Below are 17,742 nucleotides of genomic sequence, written 5' to 3' on the forward strand. Positions count from 1 at the left end.
TTAATATATGGCCCTATGCAAGGACAGCATATTCCAGCCGGATACATGGGACACATCCATTTTGAGTCCAGGGTATTCATGAGGGCAGCATTCTTTCGATCTCCAGACTCCAGACTCCCTTCAGTGGAGTGACAGCCACTGTCAAATTAGACCAATTATTTGCAAATTCACTTTTCTTCATGTAGAATCATTTTCACACCGCTAATTTCCTAAAGCTAAAAGTCTCATCCATTCCCGTTTTTGGCAATGGAAGACTTCAATCAGACATTGTAAATTGCTGACGGAAACAGACAGAAGAGGAGACGGCCCCTGCACAAGAACAATATATGGGCCCTAATAATGCACAATTCCATCTACTTTGGAGGTGGTTGTGGCCCCATTAACTCCTGGGCCCCTGTGCAGCTTCACAGGTTGTATCAACATTATGTTTGCCCCTGTTGTAAATTATAACTAGAGGTCTACAAATTTTAATTCCCATTTCAATTGAAAGGGAAAAAAATAGAGCAGCTTATCTGATGCAATCTCTCAGAAAGGAAATGTAACATCAACTGTTCTTCACTGTCCTATTAAGGGAACAGAAAAATCCAGGATATCAAAAAACAGAAAGATAGTGAGGAAACACTTAGCTAACCTAAATGAATTCAAGTCTCCAGGTCCAGATGAATTACATCCCAGAGTACTGAAGGAGATAGCAGAAGAAATTTTTGAACCCCTCTCCATAATCTTTGAAATTTCTTGGAGAACAGAAGTCCCAGAAGACTGGAGAATAGCAAATGTTGTTCCTATCTTCAAAAAGGGGAAGAAGGTGGACCCAGGCAACTATAGGCCGGTGAGTTTGACTTCTATACCAGGAAAGATCTTTGAACAAATTATTAAACAACATGTATGTCAGTACCTGGATAAGAATTAAGTGATTAAACAGAGTCAGCATGGGTTTGTAACTAATAAGTCATGTCAGACTAACTTAATTTCCTTCTATGACGGAATCACTGATTGGGTGGATCAAGGAAATGCTGTAGATATAGTATATTCTGACTTCAGCAAAGCACTTGACAAAGTATCTCATACAATCCTTATTGAAAAAATGACTAAGTATGGAATTGACAAGGCAACTGTTAGGAGGATTCATAACTGGCTTAGTGATCGGACCCAAAGAGTGGTCGTAAATGGCTGCACATCCAGTTGGAAGAATGTCTCAAGTGGGGTACCACAGGGCTCTGTCCTGGGCCCTGTATTGTTCAACATCTTTATCAACGATTTAGATGAAGGAATTGAGGGTAAACTGATTAAATTTGCTGATGACACAAAGCTAGGAGGGATAGCTAATACTAGAGAAGAGAGGATTCAAAAAGATATAAATAAACTGGAGCAGAGGGCAGCAACTAACAGAATGGTTGTTAACAGGGAAAAATGCAAAGTACTACATCTGGGCAATAAAAATGAAAAAAGCATATACAGAATGGAATGAATAGGGCTAAGCAACAGCACATGTGAAAAAGACTTGGGTATACTAATAGATCACACACTGAATATGAGTCAACAGTGTGATGCAGCAGCAAAAAAGGCAAATGCAATTCTAGGATGTATTAACAGAAGCATACAGTCTAGATCACGTGAAGTCTTTATTTCCCTCTACTCCTCTTTGGTCAGACCTCATCTGGAATATTGTGTCCAGTTTTGGGCACCACATTTTAAAAAAGACACCAACAAACTGGAGCAAGTTCAGAAAAGAGCGACCAGAATGGTGACCGGTCTGCAAACCCTGTCTTATGAGGAAAGGTTGCAGGATTTGGGAATGTTTAGTTTGCAAAAGAGAAGACTGAGAGGAGACTTAATAGCTGTCTACAAATATCTAAAGGGCTGTCACATTGTAGAAGGATCATCTCTATTCTCATTTGCACAAGGAAAGACTAGAAGCAATGGGATGAAACTGAATGGGAGGAGACACAGATTAGATATTAGAAAACTTTTTGACAGTTAGAGTGATCAATGAGTGGAACAGGCTGCCACGAGAAGTGGTGAGTTCTCCTTCAATGGAAGTCTTCAAACAGAGGCTGGACAGACATCTGACAGGGATGATTTAGCGAATCCTGCTTTGAGCAGGGGGTTGGACCAGATGGCCCAGGAGGTCCCTTCCAACTCTACGATTCTATGATTCTATGAATCTAATTTGCTCGTCAAAACGTGAGACTATGCTGTTAAACATAACGGCACCCAAACATGAAAGAAGGAAAGCTTGGGGAGAAGCTTATAAAAGTGCTGGATATCTGTTTTGATTATGCCAAGAATATGCACAAAACACAGATGAGCTTTATAAAGAGATATTCCCAAAAATAAAAGGTATTAGCTGCCTACAGGATATGTGGTAACTTTCTGATTAGTGAAGGTTTACTGCTGGGACCATGGCATAGGAGGTGGCCTCACATGTCATTTTCTACATAAACAATATGACCTTTTAATGATGGGAATAACCTTTTAGACATGAAGCAGAGCAATGCAACTCAATTACGGCTTTCTTAAAGCACCATTCAAGTGTTTTTTAAGGTTAGAAGTGGAGTGGTGCTTCTAATCTAAGTTTCTTGCCCCAGTCTTAAACTTACCCACTGACGTCTTCATCTTCTATCAGCGCCGTTCCAGTCAGTCTCCAGCAGTCTGTGATCTGCCGGCTCACTACAGTGTTTCCTTGAGGGACCTGGAGGTCATTTTTCAATGTAAGTCTATGAAAGCCTAATTTTGGCTCTCCTAAAATTGCATTGAGAGCCTGTGACTGTTACCTCTGACTGCTACGGTCAGTCAGAAGTTGTGAGAAATGGTGGAGCGGAACCGTAGTGCCAATATAAGGTGAAGATGATAACGGGTAAGTATAACACTAGGGTCAGGGACCTTAGATTAGTAGCACCACTCCAGAACTGAAAAAACAATGCTGGAGTGGTGCTATAACTATAAATCCACCTACAAAATGATATATTACTGGGAACTTATTGATTTTAGAGGGTGTTTTCAGTTTAAGCTATGAGATAGGCCCAAGTGGCGAGCATACCTCTATTGGCACAGCATTAGCAGAATATTATGGTGTCAGAAAACCAAGGTAATTCTCATAATAATGATATGTTTTACAAATTTCACACTCTTCTGTTTTAGCAGTTCCTTGTGCTCTTCACAATCTCTGCTCGCATTCAATATGGACCAACATCGGATCGCACTCAGACCGATGTTACTCTATGGGGTTGTGCACATGTCTGATTTTTTCCTTGGACCAAGTCTGGCCGAGGAAAATTATCAAGTCATGTACAACTTGCATGTTTAAATCGGATCACTCTTGGCCAAGCAAGTTAATGCATCCGTGGAAAAAAAATTGAACTGCGCCAGGATTACACCTAGACAGAGAGAACGGAGAACATGGAGACATTTTTTGTTTTCCATCTTTTCCTCATTTGAGATAATTGGATTGCACTGTGATCATACACAATAATAAATAATAATAATACACTGATCAAACTCTGATCAGAGTGTGACCTTATTCTTATATAGAGAAAATAATGCTCATAGACGAGAACTTCCACATTCAGGTAGAGAAGTCTTGGGCAGAGCACTGCTCTGAGGGGGGGAAAGATGAATGCCCATGAGAAATTGCCCCTTATTATTTCCCTATAATTTGTCTCTGGTGAAACATCTGGAGATTTCTACTTGATTGCACTAATCAAACTGCTTTTCCAGAATGTCCTCGCCGTATTTGCATGCACCAATACTACGAAGCTCTGAATGTGCTGACGCTGGCTCCAGGATTTCCCATTCATTCGTTCATGCAATTAATATTCTGCAATTATTACAATACATTATTAGATAATCATTTCTGCTGGCTTTAAAACGTGAGGATGATGATGGCTTAGCCAACACATTTACATCTGAAGTCACAGTGGGAAATGTAGATTTCTTCATAGCCTCTTTACGTACAGACTGTTCTTCCATCAATTCGCTGTTCAGGACGGATTAGTCATTGTAGTGCTGTAATGATAGATGGGCGATACGCTAATTGATTTGTTGGTTCACTGCTTTGTGTATGCATCTTTGAGCAAGAAGTCATCCAACTGGTAATAATAACAGTCAGGCCATAAAACACCACTGGATTAGCTGCTATATATTATATAATACATTGCATTATGTGACTGTGACATCTATATCATCAAACAAGTAATGAGTATGGTGTGTGTAGATATTATAGAGCACTGACATTTTATAATAACTCCTTGCATATAAATGGGTTCAAGCTTCAAGAAAACATTTGCATGTGGCTCAACCTAATGCTTCTCCGCGACATGACATGACCACTTAGCATTGCTGTAGTACATGTAGGCTACCTAGCCATATAGTGACCAGCGTGCCCCATAGGAATATATATTAGCCATATAGTTAACAGCATGCCCCATGGGAACATATACCAGCCATATAGTGACCAACATACACCATAGTAACATATACTAGCAATATAGCGACCAAGGTGCCCCATAGGAACATATACCAGCCATACAGTGACCAGCGTGCCCCATAGGAACATATACTAGTCATATAGTGACCAGCGTGCCCCATAGGAACATATACCAGCCATATAGTGACCAGCATGCCCCATAGGAACATATACTAGTCATATAGTGACCAGCGTGCCCCATAGGAACATATACCAGCCATATAGTGACCAGCGTGCCCCATAGGAACATATACTAGCCATTTAGTGACCATCATGCCCCATAGGAACATATACTAGCCATATAGTGACCAGCGTGCCCCATAGGAAAATAATAAACTCATATTATTTCCATGCTTTATTAGTCTAAGGAGCATAGCTCCAAATTCTGGTATAACCACAAATGCCCATTCTCTTAGGCCAGGAGCAGTTTGGTAAATCCTCATATAGTGGAGCCGTGATAATTATCTCCTGTTCTTAGGCCGGCTTAACATTTGTGTTCCTCAGAGCTGCAGAGGGCTGTGGACATTCTCCGTGAAGCTCCACCCACTGCCGCACCTCCTCTTGTCAGCTCCGCCTACGTCCGCATACTTCTGCAAGCGGCCTGCGTACCCTATCTTTAACATTGGGTACACAGGCCGTGCGGATGTATAAAAAGATTTACTCAAGGGTGGATAAAAAAGTGCCACAAGATAAGAGTAGAATGTGCAGCATGAATGATGATACAATGATGATACAATGATAAAGTAATAAAAATAATAATAACAAATGGCAAAATTTTTTGTGAAAAAAATGTCTTTATTAAAATATATTGGCACAACAATTAAGTGCATTAAAATTATATATATATATAATCATAAAAAAGAAAAAATAATATTAATAAAATATAAAACCACATATGCGGTATACTTATGTATATTGGAAAACCCGTTCCATAACAAGAAAGGCTTAATTAATAATACAGGTAAAAAAGTGCATAATTATAGTGACACAGAAAAATAAATATACATTAATACGAAGGAGATTTTATTTCCGAAACGCGCGTCGGGGCGCGTCATTATATTATCCACATTGCGGTCATTGGCTTACAGGTATTTTTTTGGTTTAATAGCACACGCCTTAGGGCGTTTTTTACTTATTTGCACAGCTGCACTTTTGGCACATCTATTAATGTATATTTATTTTTCTGTGTCACTATAATTATGCACTTTTTTACCTGTATTATTAATTAAGCCTTTCTTGTTATGGAATGGGTTTTCCAATATACATAAGTATACCGCATATGTGGTTTTATATTTTATTATTATTATTTTTTCTTTTTTATGATTATATATATATAATTTTAATGCACTTAATTGTTGTGCCAATATATTTTAATAAAGGCATTTTTTTCACAAAAAATTTTGCCATTTGTTATTATTATTTTTATTACTTTATCATTGTATCATCATTGTATCATCATTCATGCTGCACATTCTACTCTTATCTTGTGGCACTTTTTTATCCACCCTTGAGTAAATCTTTTTATACACACCGGATGGTCTGCCATCCTTTTCTTGGGAGATTGGTTCAATCACACTTTTTTATATATTTATATCTTTATTTATATTAATGTGATTATTACACTTTATATTAGTAATTTGTGTGTTTGTATTTTTTCTCCTTGTCTATTCCCGTGCGGATGTATGCGGATGCCTCTGCTTGCGTCGTTTTGACGATGCGGTGACCCGCGTCGAATGCAACATGTTGGAATTTGCTTAATTCTAATAGATATGTAGCGCATAATGACATAGCTATAGATTGGGTATAGAGGTAGCTGATACACCAAGCCTTGGTACTTGATGGGCCCTTAAGATGCTACTTATACAATGATGACAGTATTATCAATGGGACATAGATAGGAAGTCTTATCAGAGATTTTGCATTAACATAACATAATTAGCAAGGCCAAAAAAAAGGTATTTGTCCATCCAGTTCTGCCCAGAAGCTTCAAGTTACATCTTTAACATCAAATATCCAGAATTTAAGGGGAAACTGTCCTCAGGATTTTATACCCTAAACTAAAGGCAAGTGCAGTGGGGTGGGAAACGCAATTGCCTCTTCCCCTACTCGCCAGCCGCTGACTGCCTTGACAGGTCCATCTTCTTTCAGTGGGCAATTCCCTAGTGAGATCTCGGACAAGCACTGTTGTTCCCCTCGGCAGCCGTTGTATGGTCCTGATGATGTTTTCAGATCCGGATAAATCTACGCGTGCACCGCCTCTGGCAATGACAGCACTGGCAAGTGATGTCGCTAGGAAAAGCAGGTAACTGAAAGAAGAGTGATCTGTCAGTCAGAGACAGGAGGCAAGCAGTGGGTAGGGAATAGGGAGAGACTCAAGCACACTGTCCCATCCCACTGTACTCGATACTCATTTTCATAAGATTTCAAAGAAGAATTTCTCTAACACAGGAAGAAGCATTTCTACAAGCGAGGTAGGGATTTGTTCAGTATTACAGCGCTTTTACTTACATGTCATTAGTTTTGGGTACACAATCTAGATGACAGGTTTTCTTTTATGGTATTTTCACAAACTGCACATATCGCCATATTCCATGGGTTCATAATGCCGCTGCAATTAGCTGGGATATTTAGGATGTCTGACAGCTTTGTTTACTAGGATACTTACGAGGGACAGATCTGTGCTTATTACTCCTACTGCCAAGCTTGGCCTTGGCCATCGCAGTGTCTAATCTGGGCCCGAACACATTTTGGCCATAATCTTACTGAGATTGATTTGGATCTTACACAATGCCATTTACAGCCGCACCAAGTCACTGTGCCCAATTCATTATTCATGGCAGCTTTACACTGTCAACAGAATGTGTTTCTTATTCTGAGATCAGTGGTTCTTCGCTTTTTACACACCTCCCTGCACACAACAGCGATAATAATGGCCCCAAAGATGGCAACAGTGAAAACATAAAGTATCTAAAAACATCAGTACATACTTGTATTCTTCATCAAATGATGGCTCTGCAGCATCTTTTCTTAGATTTGTGCCGTTCCTTTGTTATTCCTGCTAGAAATATATGAGGAAATTGACAACTGGGTGTTACCAGTTAGGGGTGTGTTCATATACACTGACACTATCCAATCAGTGTTTAGAGAGAACCGTGTAGGTTGGACAAGTGGAAGAAGTGGGATGGTAACACCCGCTGATAAATGAATTCAGACATTTCCAGGACGAACAACGGTTGAGCAGTACAATGCAAAGTTCTTAGAAGATATGCTGCAAGACTCTTATATTATAGGTAAGCATTAGTGATGAGCAAACATGCTCAGATGAGGCGTTATCTGAGCATGCTCGTGTGCTAACCGAGTGTCCTCTGCGCGCTCGACAAATTTGCTTGAGTCCCCGTGGTTGCACGTCTCCTGGCTGCTTGACAGCAGCAACACATGCAGGGATTGGCTAGCAAACAGGAAATTCCTGCATGTGTTGCTGCTGTCTAACAGCCAGGACACATGCAGCTGCATGGACTCGAACATTTTATTCAAGCACGCCGAAGTCACTCGGTTAGCACCGGGGCACGCTGAGATAACACCGTATTCGCGCACGTTCACTCATGACTATTAGTCATCAGTTTAGTACAACATTTATGCCAGGAAAGCAAAAAGTCATCTCTACGTCACTTCTTTACCATATTTATTCAGTAATAAATACTTGGTGTCAAAGACAAAGCAAAGTAAATAGATGTAAAAAATGGAGTTGCCATGTAAGATTGAAATATGATATTCTCATTGGCACTTTTTGAGAATTCACCTCCTACTAGTAAAGGTACAGTATATCATTGAGCAGCCAATCTCATACACAAAGAAAAGGAACCAACCAGAAGTCTATGTGGGTCCACATCTAAAGCCAAGACCATCTGCAGAACATGCACCAACATTCTGTATGCATTATATCATGTATTTAATGCATATAAGAGTAGCATCATGTGCACCCGGCCGTCAGTAAGCCACAAGCTAAATATTACTGACCGCTGGCACCCTGTTATGCCCATTGTCAGGAGAACCATTCAGCAAGAGGTTATGTTATAGAGAAACGACTAAATAATGTCTCAAACCACCGATGGCGAAAACCAATCCCAGACCCTTCAATCATTGTTGCCGACCATCCAGAAATGTCTAGACAGTCTATAAAAAATAGGGCACTTTTTTGCCCTGTCTGTAAAAAATTGAGGAGTCTGTAATTTTTTCACCATTTTACAGGTTACAGCTGATGTCTACATATCAGAATTATGGGATGTAGATATGGATCACTGACAATCATAAAGATGTATTATAGTTTTCCAATGTGTCCTTAAAAAATAGTGTGATTTTTTTTATAAGCTGTTAAAAAAAACTAAAAAGTCAAGTTGACAACACTGCCTTCGATGTGCTATATTCTATGCTGTTTTGCTGCATATAGGTGGTCTCTTTTTTATTGCAGCGGCACGCACAGATACCCTGCATCATTAGACCTTGGCAGGTGTATTGCTGCTTTGTACGCCAGATGCTGACAGGTCCAGAGATGGGTTTTCGATGACGGTAGCACACAATATTAAATCTTCTGTAAAGGTCGTTGGAAAATATGAAAATCATGTAACAAAACGCACAATATTGCATCATAAATAAGAAATAATGACAAGTCTATTTCATGTGTTCATTTCCAGGTTTTGCCAAATTCTTCCCCTATATTACAAAGCAGAGATTTCTACACTATACAGTATGCATTTCATTACCACTGTACATAAGCTTTCACGTCACTGATGCCCCCGTTCTTAATTCCTCTGCGTGATCGCACGTCCCCTGGAATAGCCTGTTGTCATTACTGCGCTGACATCTGTCACAGACCTGGCCTCACTAGTTTGTCTGGCTGCTGTTCTGGATATCTGAAGCTTATCAGAAATCGCCCCTATACAGACTGGCCCATGATCCAAGGGATACACTTTCCTATACCCCAGAATGACCATTAGTGCACAGTGCAAAGTACTCGCAGTACTAAAGGGATCAGCCTAGATGTCTGATGTCGGGCAGATGCTGGGATTACATAATATACAGTAAGAAACTAATCAATGCTTACAATTCCCAGAGATGCTGGTTGTATTGTGATGCTGCACCAGTGATCAAGCACCTGATAGTCCCAACTTTTACATTTCTTACTTATTTCCCTTTTTCCTTGATTCGTATACAGCACGGCACATTTGATGCAAGATTTCCATTTTCCAGCACAGTTAAATATTTAATGACGTGCAAGTTTGTGGTGAGCAGAACCGCATTTATTCGAGATGGAAGTGACTTGACAGTAAGATGCATTACATCACAGGATTAATGCTCGCAAAGAGGTTAGAGATGAATTGAAACACATCACAATTGACTTTTAATGTGTCGTCTCTAGGTGATAAAGTGAGATTTTAGCATTTCTCTTCCTTTAATGACTCCCACAAATGGAGACAATGCCGGAATTAAAGCGTTCACGTCTGAGGCTATTGGTCTCTCCGGGTTATGGAACGAACTAGGAAATAAGCATTGTATCAACTGTGACAGTCTTTTGTTCTACGCCTGCATCCTGGACGTATCCTTCTGTGACATAGGACCTCGGGCAATACACAAAATACATATGGTTATGCTGCCGGCTGGAACACGTACACACATATATATATACATCGGAGTGCAGAGTCTATGGGATGGAAACACGAGATCATTGTTCTCTCTTTTACGCCAGTTTTAACCCTAACTTGTAAATACCCAAACTCTCATCACGGCAAATCTTCGTCTACCTGCCCACAACACAGCTCCTATTAAGTAAATTAACAAAGTTATCACTAGACATCAATTCTTCCCAATGACATGCCATAATTTTCCATCCATACCTTTAGAAGTCTGACAGAAGGGAGAAAGGCAGCATGGCAAAGCTTCCGAATGGTCCAGTTAAGAGGCCGGGGAGCATCAATTTGACTCATGACCCTTTGTAATATTCCACTGGGAAATTGCACTTTAAACCTTGTGAGATATCTAAAGAACAAAAGAGCCCTTGCAAATCTGACATTCCATGCTCATCAACATGTCCACACCAGCTTTGTAGCAATCCCGCACAGCTGATGCTCCCGGGAACTTGGAAGGCTGGAAAAGTGGATTTTCTTTTAGCTCCTGATCCTCCTTAAAAAGAAAAAAAAATCAACCTCCTGTCTTGAAGCAGCAGTGCTCATGCATACCAAATGTGGCAGAATGGAAGCAATCAGCCTGCTGCTCAGGGGAGGGTAGTCGGTCTAACGGAAAGGGGTAGCCTACATAAAAATAGGAATCTACCTCTCTCAGTCTTGTGTGTCTCTCCTTCACCTCCTCCTCCTCTTCTTCACTGCTCCCAGTTACACATGCTGTTTCATTCACTTTCCACACATGCCATGTATTCTGCCTATTCCCACTCTCTGGCTCGCTCTTTATTTGTTTTCATATTTCCACTTGTTTCACAGTGTGAAGTGGATAAGATCCATTTAGTTTAGAACTGGGTTATATGCTGCATCTCATTAGGGCAATGAAATCCCAGAGAAAATACTGATGTGCACAAAGTAGGACGATATAAACTAAAGTAGGCGCATAGAATGGAATATAGTATGTCTATGTATCTTTCTACATTATCTATCAATCAGTCTATCTATCTATCTATCCCATATCTATCTATTTATCCATCTCTCTATCTATCTCATATCTAACTATCTATCAATCAATCTATCAATCTATCTATCTATCTATCTATCTCATATATATCTATTCAATATCTATCTACCCCATATCTATCTATCTATCTATCTATCTCATATCTATCTATCTATCTATCTATCTCATATATATCTATCTATCTATCTATCTATCTATCTCATATATATCTATTCAATATCTATCTACCCCATATCTATCTATCTATCTATCTATCTATCTATCTATCTATCTATCTATCTATCTCATATCTATCTATCTATCTATCTATCTATCTATCTATCTATCCCATATCTATCTTTCTATCTATCCCATATCTATCTATCTATTATCTATCTTTCTTTCTATCTATCTAGAAATCCAAAAAATCGGATGCAGCACACCATTCTTAGTGAAAAAGCTTGAAAAAGGTTCTCACTTTTTGAACCGAAACATCGCCATGATGAGCTAATTAAAAAAAAGCTCTTTTTCACCAAGAATGGTGTGCTGCATCTGATTTTTTGGATTTCTATATTGAGGTTTGGTCATTGCCTGGGGGGGCCTTGCACCTTATTTTTCTATTGCTTGTGCTGCTCTAACTCTTTCTTCTTTATCTATCTAACTATCTATCTAATATCTATCTATCCCATATCTATCTATCTATTCATCTATCTATCTATCCCCTATCTATCTATCCATCTACCTATCTATCTATCTATCTTTCCCATATCTATTATCTATCTATCCATCTACCTAATATTTATCTACCTATCTCTATATCTATCCCATATCTATCTATCTATCTATCTATCTATTTCATATTGATCTATCCCATATCTATTTATCTGTCTATCTATCATCTATGTATCTATCATCTATCTGTTATCCATCTATCTATTATCTATCTATCTATTCATCTACAGTATATCTATCTATCTATCCATTATTATCTATCTTTCTATCTATCTAATATCTATCTTTTATCTATTTATCTATCTATCTATTCAGCTACAGTATATCTATCTATCTATCTATACATTATTATCTATCTTTCTATCTAATATCTATCTATTTATCTATCTATCTATTCCATATCTATCCATATATCTAGTTATCCCACATCTATCTATCTATCTATCTATCTATCTATCTATCATGAACTGGGGGGTTTGGTTGCTCCCAGTTCATCAGGGATTTATTATATTCCACTTTCCAGTTCCGGTTTGGAACTTGCAGCTCTCTGGTGCCCCCCTTACCCTCAGGTCAGTCAGGGAACTACACCTAGGATAACTAGTGGCCAGAAAGGCCACCTTGCTGTGTACTTGCTATTGGGCACTCTGCAGGGAGGGCGGTGTGAATATTCCCGGTCTCCGGCGGGAAAAACCCATATAAACCGCCATCCATCACTGCCAGAGTCTCCCCAAATACCCAGAACACTCCCTGCCACCAGCTCCTAGTTCTTATTTGAATCTCGAGTCAAGATCCAACCCGCTAGGTAGCGTGAATTTTACACGGAGGATGTGGCAAGTTAGCTTATAGAGCAAGGAAAATAGAACTAGTTAAATATTATAGATTTTACTCCAAAAAGAATAAGCAGTGTTTACAAAAGTACAAAGGATGTTACAAATGACACAATTACAACATATGGTATACAGGCAATTACAAAATAAAAATGGATTAAAAGATGAACTTACATATTTCAGTCAATGGCACGCCATGTGGAGTGGGGGAGGAATTCCCAAAGGCAAAGATTCAGTCCATGGATGGTATATGCTGTCTCCTCCAGGTCTGAACAACCTGCAAAATGGCTGTTCCTGTTTTATAGTTAGCCCATAAACTTAGGGACTTCCCCTGTGCTGACTTCACTGGGTGGCTGGATATGCCCCCTTTGGAAAGTTATGAAAAACTTTCTATTGGCCATAACTCTTGGGGGGAAACTCGCAGAGGGACAACAGAAGCATTATATGTCTGCTTACAACATCATCTTTCATTTGAGACTAAATATGCTGTGGCTGGCTCGGTTGGGTCAAAATCAGTTTCTCGGCTCCTGCTGGTCGCCAAAGTTTTGCAACCCACCAGCGGGTCGCTCTCATTATGCAGATGCCAAAAAGGTAGGTTTCCCGCCTCTATCAGTAATCAATGCTATTATTTTTAATCTTTAAATGAACATTGTACTAGAAAAAGAAACATGTGCTTCAAGAACTGATTTCAACCAGTTTTTCCTCAAACTGCTCTGTGGTACACTAGGGTCTCAAGTTACACAGCTGTATGAAAGGGACAGGGAGGGGCTGCAGCTTGTGAAGGGGGGAAGCTGCAAGGGGGATTGTTGCTGGAGCATGTCATTCACAAGACCAAGGAGATGTAGCAGAGCTCTGTATGTGTGACTAGAACACTAATAAATTACGTCATATTCCTGACACTATCTATCTATCTATCTATCTATCTATCTATCTATCTATAATGACAGAGTCACTGGTGAAGTGATGGAGGGGAGATACGTGTCACTGCACATGATGGCATCAGTGATGTAAAACCAGAGTGGTTTCCTCCAGCACACTATGTGTTGAGAGTATGAATGAGCGTTATGTTATGGGCTGGTTTTAGTGGGTCCCCATAGAGCGGCTGGGAGGGTGTCCACCATATCTCCACATGCAGAGTCTTGACAGGACCTGTGTGATCCTGTGTGATATCATGATCATGTGCTCAGTCACATGAGGGAGGAGTCAGATGGTCTGGTTTTAAATAGCTGAACTCCAGGTTTAGTTTGTGCTGGTGAAGGCCTGGAGAGGAACACTCCAGGAGAGTGTTTATGCCCATAGTGCTTGTGCAAGGACATTGTTAATCCTGAGTGGACTAAACCCCACGACGACAAGGACTGGATGTTTTTTCTGTTCAGGCCCAGTGGGTCGTGCTTATTTTTGTGATTAAAACCTTGGTTTATGCTGTACTAAATAAATATTTATCTATATGTCTGTCTATCTATATATCTATATATTATCTCTCTATATCTATCTACAGTTGAAACTGATATCTTGGCTTATTTCTTTAGACTTTCCCATGATACTAGGAAAAGAAGCAGTGTGTTTCAGGTGTGCATTAAAATATATCTACACCACAGGTGTGTCTCTAATTAACTCAGATGTTGCCAAAAAAGCTTCCAAACACATGACATCATCATATGGGCAGTCCAGAAAAGCAATCTTAGTGTATGTAAACTTTTGACTTTGCAGTAAGTAACAAAAATTTCTTAAAACATTCTCTGTCTCTAATTATTCTGGCATTTGGCAAATATTAATAATTATGGTAATCCTAAGTGACCTAAAACAGGAAATGTTTATTTTGATTTCATGTCAGATGTTGAGAAAAACTACATGCATATGTTTCTTTTTGTATAGTGTATGTAAACTTCTGGTTTCAACTGTATCTATCATCTATCTTTCTGTACAAAATCAATGTATCTATTTATCATCTATCATACATCTACATTGCATCTATCTACCCATTTTTAACCAACCAATATCTACGTATCTATTATCAATACATACAGTGGGGGAAAAAGTATTTAGTCCAATTGTGCAAGTTCTCCCACTTAAAAAGATGAGAGAGGCCTGTAATTGACATCATAGGTAGATCACAACTATGAGAGTCAAAATGAAAAAACAAATCCAGAAAATCACCTTGTCTGATTTGGCAAGATTTATTGTGCAAATTATGGTGGAAAATAAGTATTTGGTCACCTAAAAATATGCAAGATTTCTGGCTCGTACAGACCTGTAACTTCTTCTTTAAGAGGCTCCTCTGTCCTCCTCTCATTACCTGTAGTAATGGCACCTGTTTGGACTTGTTATCAGTATAAAAGGCACCTGTCCACAACCTCAAAAAGTCACACTCCGATATGGTGAAGACTAAAGAGCTGTCAAAGGACTCCAGAAACAAAATTGTAGCCTTGCACCAGGCTGGGAAGACTGAATTTGCAATAGGCAAGCAGCTTGGTGTGATGAAATCAACTGTGGGAGCAATAATAAGTAAATGGAAGACATACAAGACCACTGATAATCTCCCTCAATCTGGGGCTTCACGCAAGATCTCACCCCGTGGGGTCAAAATGATCACAAGAACAGTGAGGAAAAATACAAGGGGACATAGTTAATGGCCTGCATAGAGCTGGGACCACCGTAACAAAGGCTACCATGAGTAGCACACTACGCCGCCAGGGACTCAGATCCTGCAGTGCCCGACGTGTCCCCCTGCTTAAGCCAGTACATGTCCGGGCCCATCTGAAGTTTGCTAGAGAGAATTTGGATTATCCAGAAGAGTATTGGGAGAATGTCATATGGTCTGATGAAACCAAAGTAGAACTGTTTGGTAGAAACAAAACTCATGTTTGGAGGAGACAGAATGCTCATTTGCTTCCAAAGAACACCATACCTACTGTGAAGCATGGAGGTGGCAACATCATGCTTTGGGGCTGTTTCTCTACAAAGGAACTAGGACGACTGATCCATGTATATGAAACAATGAATAAGGCCATGTATTGTGAGATTTCGAGAGCAAACCTCCTTCCATCAGCAAGGCTATTGAAGATGAAATGTGGATGGGTCTTTCAGAATGATGATGATCCCAAGGACACTACCAGGGCAACAAAGGAGTGGCTTCGTAAGAAGCATATGAATGTCCTGTAGAGGCCTAGCCAGTCTCCAGATCTCAACCCCATAGAAAACCTTTGGAGGGATTTGAAAGTCCATGTTGCCCAGTGACAGACCCAAAACATCACTGCTCTAGAGGAGATCTGCATGGAGAAATGGGCCACCAACAGTGTGTGCCTATCTTGTGAAGACTTACAGAAAACATTTGACCTCTGTCATTACCAACAAAGGATATATAACAAACTATTGAGATGAACAAAAATACTTATTTTTCACCATAATTTGCAAAATAAATCTTGTCAAATCAGGCAAGGTGATTTTCTGGATTTGTTTTCTCATTTTGACTCTCATACTTGTGGTCTATCTATGATGTCAATTACAGGCCTCTCTCATCTTTTAAGTGGGAGAACTTGTACAATTGGTGGCTGACTAAATACTTTTTTCCCCACTTTACATACATACATCCACTCATGGTTTGTCTATCTCTCTTTCTAGCTAATTATCTATTCTTTATCTACCTACTTATCTGTCTATCTATCTATTATCTATCCCATATCTATCTATCTACAGTTGTGGCCAAAAGTATTGACACCCCTGCAATTCTGTCAGATAATACTCAGTTTCTTCCTGAAAATGATTGCAATCACAAATTCTTTGGTATTATTATCTTCATTTAATTTGTCTTTAATGAAAAAACACAAAAGAGAATGAAGCAAAAAGCAAAACATTGATCATTTCACACAAAACTCCAAAAATGGGCCAGACAAAAGTATTGGCACCCTCAGCCTAATACTTGGTTGCACAACCTGTAGCCAAAATAACTGCGACCAACCACTTCCGGTAACCATCAGTGAGTTTCTTACAATGCTCTGCTGGAATTTTAGACCATTCTTCTTTGGCAAACTGCTCCAGGTCCCTGATATTTGAAGGGTGCCTTCTCCAAACTGCCATTTTTAGATCTCTCCACAGGTGTTCTATGAGATTCAGGTCTGGACTCATTGCTGGCCACCTTAGAAGTCTCCAGTGCATTCTCTCAAACCATTTTCTAGAGCTTCTTGAAGTGTGTTTTGGGTCATTGTCCTGCTGGAAGACCCATGACCTCTGAGGGAGACCCAGCTTTCTCACACTGGGCCCTACATTATGCTGCAAAATTTGTTGGTAGTCTTCAGACTTCATAATGCCATGTACACGGTCAAGCAGTCCAGTGCCAGAGGCAGCAAAGCAACCCCAAAAAAAATCAGGGAACCTCCATGATGTTTGACTGTAGGGACCGTGTTTTTTTCTTTGAATGCCTCTTTTTTTCTTCTGTAAACTCTATGTTGATGCCTTTGCCCAAAAAGCTCTACATTTGTCTCATCTGACCAGAGAACATTATTCCAAAATGTTTTAGGCTTTTTCAGGTAAGTTTTGGCAAACTCCAGCCTGGCTTTTTTATGTCTCGGGGTAAGAAGTGGGGTCTTCCTGGGTCTCCTACCATACAGTCCCTTTTCATTCAGACGATGACGGATAGTACAGGTTGACACTGTTGTACCCTCGGACTGCAGGGCAGCTTGAACTTGTTTGGATGTTAGTCGAGGTTCTTTATCCAACATCCGCACAATCTTGCGTTGAAATCTCTTGTCAATTTTTCTTTTCTGTCCACATCTAGGGAGGTTAGCCACAGTGCCATGGGCTTTAAACTTCTTGATGAAACTGCGCACGGTAGACACAGGAACATTCAGGTATTTGGAGATGGACTTGTAGCCTTGAGATTGCTCATGCTTCCTCACAATTTGGTTTCTCAAGTCCTCAGACAGTTCTTTGGTCTTCTTTCTTTTCTCCATGCTCAATGTGGTACACACAAGGACACAGGACAGAGGTTCAGTCAACTTTAATCCATGTCAACTGGCTGCAAGTGTGATTTAGTTATTGCCAACA

At 39.8% G+C, this 17,742-nt stretch overlaps 1 protein-coding gene across 1 annotated transcript in view; it reads right to left on the reverse strand.

Annotated features, from left to right (window-relative positions):
- The window catches only part of TRPM3 (transient receptor potential cation channel subfamily M member 3), a 710,253-nt gene extending 699,735 nt beyond the window's left edge, over positions 1-10,518 (reverse strand). The window contains exon 1 of the mRNA XM_073543729.1: positions 10,357-10,518. Within this exon, the coding sequence (XP_073399830.1) occupies positions 10,357-10,446 (90 nt within the window). The 5' untranslated portion in view covers positions 10,447-10,518. The remainder of the gene's footprint in view (positions 1-10,356) is intronic.
- Between the last annotated feature and the right edge of the window lie 7,224 nt (positions 10,519-17,742).

Source organism: Dendrobates tinctorius, unplaced genomic scaffold, assembly GCF_039654945.1.
Source record: "Dendrobates tinctorius isolate UK_male_01 unplaced genomic scaffold, ASM3965494v1 ptg000134l, whole genome shotgun sequence".
NCBI classification, from domain to species: domain Eukaryota; kingdom Metazoa; phylum Chordata; class Amphibia; order Anura; family Dendrobatidae; genus Dendrobates; species Dendrobates tinctorius.